At 39.1% G+C, this 9,850-nt stretch overlaps 1 protein-coding gene across 1 annotated transcript; it reads right to left on the bottom strand.

Annotated features, from left to right (window-relative positions):
- Window positions 1-527: 527 nt before the first annotated feature.
- LOC140006888 (uncharacterized) lies at window positions 528-1,229 on the bottom strand. Its single transcript, XM_072049557.1, has one exon. It carries the CDS (start codon window positions 1,227-1,229, stop codon window positions 528-530), a length of 702 nt encoding a protein of 233 aa, XP_071905658.1.
- Window positions 1,230-9,850: the final 8,621 nt, after the last annotated feature.

The raw sequence follows: 9,850 nt of genomic DNA, 5'->3' as shown, positions 1-9,850 counted from the left end.
ATTTCCTTCAAAAGTTTGTCCCTCGATATATTCCAATCCAAGACCCAACCATGTAATCCTTAGTAATGAACTTCAAATGTCTCGTAGATCGGCCTTAATGGTAGTAACGAATGGAAGGAACCTCAATATGATGGAAGATAGGGGGTACCTTCGATGATTGCTAATGGGTCTGTCACCTTCTGATGTCCCATTGCATAGGTCCTTGCCGGCACTTTCGATCGATTACTCGTGGCATTGGTCGACTTAGACGTGTTCCCTTCTGCTCTTGGCAAATTTCCTTCTTTTGGCAGGTGAGGGCACTGACCAATCAGGTGCTCAGCACTACCACATCGGTAGCATATCCGAATTTGTCCTTTCTTCCAACAATTATCTTCCATGTGGTTAGCAACCTCACAAAATTCACATGCCATTCTAAGTCCTGATGTCGGACCTCCTCGTGAGATACCCCTTTGGGTCTCTCTCCCTACCTGACTTTTCTGCACATTTCCTTGATTTGGGATCCCTGTGGATCGTGGACCACTTATTCCTCAGCTCATCTTAGATGGTGGCTCGCTCCTCGAGTTTTGTCCATCACTATAACTACTTGTATCCGGTTGCCTTCTTTTCTTATCATGAAAGGCCTTTACTTGACTCTTAGTACTTTCAATTCTTTGTGCCTTTTCAATCGCTTGACTATAAGTCTCCAATTGAGCAGTTGCCAGTGCCTCTTGAATCTCCACATTCAAATCTTGGACAAACCGACGAATTCTCCTTTGATCTGTCAGCACTAACTCTGGAGCAAAACGAGAGAGTTTGATAAATTGCGTCTCGTACTCCGCCACACTCATGGTCCCTTGACATAGGCGTATGAACTCATCCTCTCGTCTTTCTTGAACAAGTGGCGGTAAGTACTTCTCATTAAACTCACGAGTGAAGTTAGCCCATGTCCATGGGGTCTGCTCTCTATCCCACTTAGCTCGAATCACATTCCACCGGGCACGAACCGCTCCCTCAAATTGAAAAACGACGAAAGCTATCTGCCATTCCTCCGGATATCCTAATGCAGCAAAAATGTCTAGCATTTGCTCCAACCAACTCTCCGCTATATCAGGGTTAGGTCCACCCAAAAATTTTGGTGGTAGAAACTTCTGGAGCCGTTCTAAGGCACGGTCCTCTCCCTCATGATTTCCAAGATACTGTACTTGGCCTTGACCCTGTTGGTTGACCATTCGTTCTAATAAATCAGCCATTCGCTGTATGGCTGTAGCTACTTGGGTTTCGGCTTGTGTATTCGTATTTTCATTGGTTACTCCTTCGGTTCCTTGTCCTCGTCCTCGTCCTCTACCCGTACCACGAGGCTCCATTTGATTGTTTTATAACCTCTATAAGTGGGACAAAATATGGTATGAGATCAAAGCGTTGAAAAGTTATAAAATGCATGAAATAATCAAAAGATCAAAATATGTACATATATATACAAGTCACGCCAAAAATATACACATATCAGTTCACATAGCAGCTAATATCCAGCCAGTATAAAACATGTTCGTTCATGAACACACCGGTTCCAAAATAAATTAACAAAACAACTCAAAATAACGGCCCTGGCGGAAATCCCCTACAGAGCCTATAGAGTCTATCGCATCCATCAGCCCTATAGGCCCCGCTCCGCCAGCCCTAGGTGGCGCCTCGGCAGCCATATTTAGGAGAACCTCACAATCTAACATAATACCCCGGGCTCTCTCTCTCATCTGCCCCTTCAAAGCGAAAAGGTGGCGGTGGGTCTCCTTAAACTGACGACCAAGGGTATGCGTCCGCTCCTCCTCAACTCGTAATCTCGTCTCGAGGTCACGCAGGCGCATGGCCTGTGCATGACTCACCCTTTTGGCCTCATCCAACTGTGCCCTCAAAGTGTCGACCGTCCTGCCTAAGTGACGACGCTCGTCATCTATAGTCATAACCACCTCGTCAGGGTATCCATACGTATGTCAACACTCACACAATCGACTCATCTGGCCGAAGGGAGAATATAGCCTAAAGGGTTCCCCAACCCTCCTCTGGTATCTGAGTACTCGTCGGCGCACCACCCGGTTCACCAGACCGCCTACACCCGTAAATCGTACTCCGGCGCCGCTAGGTCCACCGGTATCGCTAAGTCCACAACAAAATATCACTTAATCAGTTCTCCGGCATTTCATCTTAATAGATACGATTCAACTTAGAGACAATCGAATACTTATATGTTCTATAACACATTTCCCAACTGCCCAAGTCCTCTAACCTAGGCGCTCTGATACCACCTGTGACGCCCCCACTTCTCTCAAGGGCGAATCCGAGGATATCGGTGGAACGCCTGCCTAACTCACGCCAGGACTCACTACTTATCATGAGAAAATAGATTTCATGCCAAAAGTAAGTTCTATGTACTCTATTACATTTTTAAAAGTTGAATAAACTAGTACATCAAGTCAAGTACATCAAGTCATACATACCACGAGTACCAGAAAGTAAACCCTAGAAAAGCTGATAACTATAACCACCACGACAATTATATACATCTTACTAGTCAACTTATAACAAGTACAAACTATTCTATAGCCAAAAATCTAAACACCTTCCCGAGCGATCCCCGCGTCGGCCCCCTACTAAGGAAAAAAAATAAAATAGGATAAGCTATATGCTTAGTGAATAATCAGGGGGTAAAATGTAAACTCACATCCAAATAAACAAGTAAATCAGGATAGTTCACATCAATAACAGAAAGGTAACATCACAAGGGTAGGATACGGGTGGCTCCAAAATCAATTCAATTCCCTGAGCTTGAACGCCTGCTGACATTCCGTCAACTAAAGTACTCATGGTCCGTAGACTCTGCTTACTTTCCCCGTTCACCTTATCAACCCCCACTGGCCAGTCAACAGCACATAACAACTCGAGCGAAACAAAATCACTTAGCTTTCATCAAAGCTTTAACAAAGAACGAAATCCCAAGGTTAGCATGGAACTATTCGACAAAGCCCCGACTGGCTCGAATAGTTCGTCTACCCTTGGAACCGGACTCGAACGAAGCCCTGAGATATCCAATCTCTCAATAGATGGTATCTCTAAAAAGGTACACAACAAAGTACTTACCCCAACAGCACACAGCAAAAGGGGTTCAACTCAAATCATGTAACCATCCCCATCAGCACACAGCAAGAGGGTGATACTTAATATAAGACATGTATTCTCACATAAGAAATCAAAACAAAGGATGGACTTAGGTCGAGTGAGATAAAGTACACCCTCGCCTAAGTACCCATTTAACATATACAAAGCACTTTGATAATTTCACATCAATAAACAACCCAATTACTCACTTGATAAAGTTTGGTACGAAAAATGATACAATTCACTGAGCTTGACCGTCACCGTCAAAAGCCTCACAGACTGTATTGACAGATTATATACACACAAAAGTGAAAAGGCCATACAATAGCAGTTTATAACTTAAATGATTGAAAACGGTCGAAAATAATCAAAACGGTCAAAAATGACGTTAATGCCAAAAGAATGTCGAAATTGGCCGGAATGGTAACAAAATAACAAAAGTAGGCCTAAACGGTCCATAACGGCAAAAACGGTTGAGACATGCAAGTGCGTTTGCGTGAAAATGAAAATGGTACAAAACGGGTTACACGATTTTGCCCAAAACTGGAGCTGTGGTTATCGGATCAAAATGTTCTAGGTAGTGTCTCGAAACTTAGGCAATAGGTTACAACTTCCATGAAAACACCTCAACCCAGTTTTCAGTATATCCAAGTCAACTTTGCAAAATACAGAACTAGAACTCTAAAGGTTAGGTTATATCTCTAGTGAAACTTTAGCGGCATGCCCCTTGTGTTTACCTATTTTTCAGCCATTTATGGCTTCAATATTTTCCTCAAACAGTTCCAAAGTCACACAAAAAATAATCTTATTTCAATAGCCATTCAATAGGCTCAAAGTCATACAAGTACAAAATCAAGTTAGGAACATGTGCGGAAATGAAGTTTGAGTCAAGAAACAAAAGACAGATTTGATGTTGTTTTGCGTAACGGACACAACTGAGGCTATGCTTATCGGATTGGGATGAAATTAATACCATTTTGAAGCTAAGATAAAGGGCTACAACTTTGATGAAGACCACTCAGTCCAGTTCATAGTGTAGCTAGGTCAAAATTTCAATGTACAAAACCAGAATCTCACAAACAGGTTAGCTAACCGCACTATGGTGAAACGACAATAACTCAGGCTACCAAAATCCGATTATTGCGTTTTTAGGGGCGTTGGAAAGGTAAGACATAGAACTACAACTTCTATGTTTTGTCCATAGGCTAAATCGGCACGGATCAGGGTGAACAGATGCAGTCAGATTAGGTGAAATGTCAAAACTGTCCCTAATGTTCTACCTATGGCAGTCAGGGGTATTTCGGTCTTTTCATAGGTTACATTGCTCCGATTGAGGTGATATTTTATAAAAACTTATAAAACATCATTCGCTACAACTTTCATGTTTTAGGCTAAGCCTAATTCAGCCTCTAACATGGTGAACTTGAACTGGACAGAACAGGGTGCATACAAACTTCAATTCTGGAAATTTGCTACAATCAAGATATAATTCCCATTTTTAGCTTGAAACCATCACTACCACCTCATATACAAGCTTTTATACATCATATACCATCCATAAAATAAATATGAGAAGGAAATCATTCAAACCCTGACTCAAATTTATCACCCCAATCATCCAAAATCACTTAATATAAGCATTACAACCACAAATACAAGCTACTAAGCAACTCCAACATGATTAAGGAAAAAAGAAAAGAGTGGTCAACCATATTACCTCAAAAACAAAGCTTTCTAGAGTTATGCTCCACTTCTCCTTGGAATTTTTGGTTCCTTAAGCTTCCCAAGCTCTCAACCTACAAGTTAATCGGTTTAGTTTTTCTTGGTTTCACTCACAACTCTTGATTTGAGGTTGGAAATAGAAAGCTCTCTTCACTCTTTCTCCCTCTCTTGCTCTCGGCCAAACCAAGGAAAAATGGTGAAGAAATGGAGCCAAAGTGAAGATAAGAAGCAAAGAAAATTGGCTTGGTCAAAGGTCTCTAAGTAACCAACAAGTGTCACACTTTGGTTAATCCAAAATGTTTTCTTTTCTCTTGTTTTCCAAGTCAACAATTTCGGCCCTCAAGATCAGATTTTGAGCTGATATTTAAGCTCTAATATCAAGGAGATTAACTTGATAAAATAGTAGTCAAATGGTGGGTTCAATCGGTAGTGAACGGTACTCGTCGGTTTGAGCCGATTTTCCTTAAATCGCATATACTAGGGTTTTAACTTATAATTCACTAACTTATTATTATCACATCTAATCACACACTTAATATCATCTAAAACTCACTCTTAATCACCAAATTTGATCCACACTTCGTATCGGATAGTCGCACTACGGATAGGCGTAAAACCCTAATTCGCGCTAACTTGAAAACGATAATGGTGACCCTTAATTTTATATTCATTTGCACTTATTGTAGGGTGATTGGGTGGTAAGGCTATTATAAAGTAATAATTTCCAAATAAAAGGAATTTTATGAAAATGTGCGGGATTTTACAATTCCATAACAAGTAGGGTTTCGATTAAAACATGAGAGATTTAAGAAAACTGATTAGTCACAAGTAACTAGGTTCTTTTTTCTTTTCTTTTTTTTTGGGCATTTAGGGTTTCTAGTCTTTAAACAAAACAAATTTAAGGTTTTAAATCAAAACCAAAAAACAATAATCTCCTAACATTCGGTGTATCACATGGACGGCCGAAGGAGTGGTAGAGGTCGTGGGCGAGGGACTAGGCAAAACCAACCTCAAGGGGATGAACAAGGATCGGCAACTGAACTGACCCAAGGACAAGAAAATGTAGAGTGTAATCAAGTGGCTACTGCCATTTAAAGGATGACTGATATCTTTGAACGGTTAGCTGAGAGACAGGATCCAGGGCCACTTAACCAACCTGGGGTCCAGGATAGAGGGGAAGATAGAGTCTTGGAACGATTTTTGAAATTTAATCCGCCCAAGTTTATTGGAGGAATTGCATTAGAGGTTTAGTGCACAAGTGAAACAAACTCGAGAGAAAACGGACACAAAACGCGCGCGCGCGAACACTATTCTTAGTTGACTTTTGTAGGAATTTGGTCACAAAACCCTCAAGCTTCTTCAAGAAGCTTCACCACACAACAAACCTCTCTTTTCTCTCTCATCTTGGTCGGCCAACTTTCAAGGGAAAAGGAAGGGAAAAAGCTTCACTCAATCTTGCAAATTCTTACTCCAAATCCTTCACAAATCATCACACAACTTCCGTATAACTTGGAGACCAATTTAAGCTTGGTGAAAGGCTCCTTCTTGCGATTTTTCTTGGAGGTTTGGTGACTAAAATTTCTGGTTTTTCAAAAGCTCAAGAGGTAGCTTTCATCTCCATGAATCCTTCCATTTTTTTCTTCAAAGTTGGAGCTTGATTGCAAGGGTTTACTACCCTAAACATGGATTAGACTAGTGGACTTGAGGTGTTTAATTTTTCGCTTTTATTCCAAGGCCAGTTGACTTGGGGTGAACTCTAGGTAGTTGCCTTGAGGATTAAATGCTTGCTTTGTGTTGTTTATGTGTTAAGTGAGAGCAACTACGGTTGGAAATGAAGAGAAAATTGAGAAAAGAGAGAAACTAGAACTGGCCAAATCTGTCCAATGCTTTTGTACCAATCTTTCGAATTTTGTGGGTTGTTTTGCTGTGAAACTGATGTATATATGTTGTATATGGTGTGTGAGGACTCGCAAATTTCTTATATTTTTTTTTTCAAAAATGCCTTTTATTTAGAAATTATTCATTTATTATAGCCCTTCTACCCAATCGTTCCACAATGAGTGTAATAAACCTAGAAAGTAGGGTTTCACTTTTGGTTTCAAGATTGGAGCAAAATTAGGGTTTTCGCGATTTTTCGCCGGATGAATTTTCGGTACGGAGCAAGGATCAAATTTGGTGATTAAAAATGAATTTTAAGTGAGAAATAATATGTGATTAGGAGCAGTGATAAAAAGTTAGTGATTGGGAAGAAAAAACCCTAGTACGTGTGATTTAAGGAAAAACGGTGCGAACCGACGTGTACCGCGTACTACCGATTGAACACACCACTTGATCCCTACTTTATTACCTTAATCTTCTTATTTTATTACAGCCAATTAACCCTCAAAATATCTCATACATCAGCCACAATTGTTGACTTTAAATACCAAGAGAGAGAAGGGAAAAAAATGAATGGAATTGGTGGCGACAAGTGGCGGTATTTCATTGGATGGTTGACTAACTAATTTACACCATATTTATCACCAAAAACCAACTTATTTCCTCCATTATTTCTGCATATCAGCCGTGAGTTGAGGGAGGAAAAACAAGAGAAAAGGAAACTTCAATCAATCTTGGTTTGAGCTTGAATGAGTGAAAACAAGAAAAACTAAACCGATTAATCATTAGTTTGGAAGCTTGGGAAGCTTAAGGAGCTAAATTTTGCCAAGGGAAGTGAAGGATAACTCTTGAAAGCTCTTGTTTTGAGGTATAAGATCTGATCATGGTTCTTGTTCTTTTAAATTTTGGTCTAAGATGTTATCTAGCTCATGTTTTGATTAGACTACAAGTTATACAAGTTGTTGTGATGATTTTGGATGATATATGCAAGTTAGGGTTTGATGATTTTCTGCCTAAACTTGTTGTATGGTTAGTATATGTTGTATATAAGATTATATAAGGGGCTTTGGTAGTGATTGGAACAAGGAAAGGAAGAAAGTTCAATTGAAAACCAAAAATTCCAGATTTCTGGAAAATTTCAGCTCTATTCTGTCCGGTTTTATTGCACCATGTTAGAGGCCTAATTAGGCTTGACATAAAACATGAAAGTTGTATAGAATGATATTTTATAGTTTCCTACAAAATTTCAGCTCAATCGGAGCAAGTCATCCTATGAAAAGACTGAAATACCCCTGCTGCCCTGTTTCTACCCGAACTTGATAATTGCTTCTGTAATTGGTTAATTTGGTTGGGAATACTTCTGATTTGGTTATTGACACCTTCTTAAGAAATGTATCCTTGTATCTTAGCTTTCAAATGGCTTTGGAATCACTTGATTTAGACTTAGGGAGCCTGACTTATGATATTTGAGCCAGAATGCGGTTTGTAAACCTGTTTTGACGGTGCTGGTTTGGTATACTGATCTTTTGACCTAGTTGCACTACCAACTGGACTGAGTGACCTTCTTCAATCTTGTAGCCCCCTGTCTTAGCTTCGAAATGGCATAAGTTTCACCTCAATCTGATAAGCGTAGCCTCAGATGTGCCCATTCCACAAAACCCTATCAAATCTGTGTTTTTGTAAACTTCATTTCTGCATTTGTTATGAGTTGATTTATGTCCTTGTATTGTCTTGAGCCTATGGAACGGCTATTGAAATGCATTTGTGTTGTGTATAAACTTGGGCTTGAATGAGAAAAATAATGAAGCCAAAATGGCTGAAAAATTTGGTAAACACAAAGGGCGTGCTGCCCAAATTTTCGTTCAAGGACTACGTTTCTATTTGAATTTGTATATTTTCGGACCATTCCAAAACATGATACCTCTTCGATTTGAAACGCCAAATGTTTACTTACTCCGTACCCAAAATATAGAAGTATGAGTTAGGGTTTTATCGGCCACAAGTGAACTACTTTCAAGTACGGTTTTAAGAGTCTTCCTTTTCCATATGATTTTCATCAAAATCCTTGTTATATAACCTCTACTTGAATATATAGTGACTTTTAGTCATACAAACGATTCTTTACGATTCCGAAAGAATATTTTCTTAGCCTATCTATTTGTCTTTTGATTTGTCGTTAGTCAAATGTTTTCTGTTGGAATTCTATAAGCCTTTTGAGCTTGGTTTTGCGATTGATTTTGAAACCCTAGTTATTTTTGTCCACAGGTCCAAATGTCCTTGTTCACTTTAAAGTCTTTTTGTACGTTCTACTCAATAATTGTTGTTTGTATTGTGGCAACACAGAACATCAGATCGCGAACTATCTGAGTATACTGAAGGAAGGAGGTAGTACCCAACGGCCTGACAAATCGTTATCTAAATAATCTAGTGCTGGAGGCAGTCGACGTAAAGTGCCAGTTAAGATTTATACATTAAGCTATCAATAGGTTTTCGATCCCGCTGAGGTCATTGAAGGTATAATTCTTGTTTTTTATTGTTTATCTAAAGTTCTAAGTGACCCTAGTACGACACACTCTTTTGCAAAACCCTAGATTCAAGAGATAGAATCAAAGTTTGACTGCTAATTGGATGAATAGACATTGTGAGATATGGGTTGGAGAGTGTAAGTGATTAATTGATCTGATAAGCATGACTATTAAGGGGTATGATATTATCCTAAGTGTGAATTTCGAGTACGAAATTCTTTTTAAGAAGGGGAGGATGTGAGAACCCGAAAAATTTTTTTTCTTATTTTTATCGTATAATACTGGTTTATTTAAATATTTATTCACCCGTTTTCTTCGAATAATTTATTTGAACCATTTTAAACCCATGTACACGAAACAATGTCTCACTTACATTTTTAAAACGTCCCGTTAGCAAATTTAATTTTTCGGAGGCTCGTTTAGTAAGGAATAATAAGTACACGTTTTTCGAGACAATAATCTTGTAGATTTGAGAACTCATGTTTATTCATAAAATAGTTATTTTTATAATTATCTTCCTTAGAGTTAGTTAATTATATCACCGTTACATAAATTTCTTGTAAGTTTCGCTTTATCCCGCGCGAATCGAAAGTTTG

This window comes from Coffea arabica, chromosome 5e (assembly GCF_036785885.1).
Source record: "Coffea arabica cultivar ET-39 chromosome 5e, Coffea Arabica ET-39 HiFi, whole genome shotgun sequence".
Taxonomy (NCBI): Eukaryota; Viridiplantae; Streptophyta; class Magnoliopsida; order Gentianales; family Rubiaceae; genus Coffea; species Coffea arabica.
The sequence above is the reverse complement of the archived record's forward strand: the minus strand, read 5'-3'. Positions and strand labels throughout refer to the sequence as shown.

Excerpts from the sequence above, each read along its gene's own strand:
- LOC140006888 (XM_072049557.1), bottom strand. The coding sequence starts at position 1,229 with ATGGCTGATTTATTAGAACGAATGGTCAACCAACAGGGTCAAGGCCAA.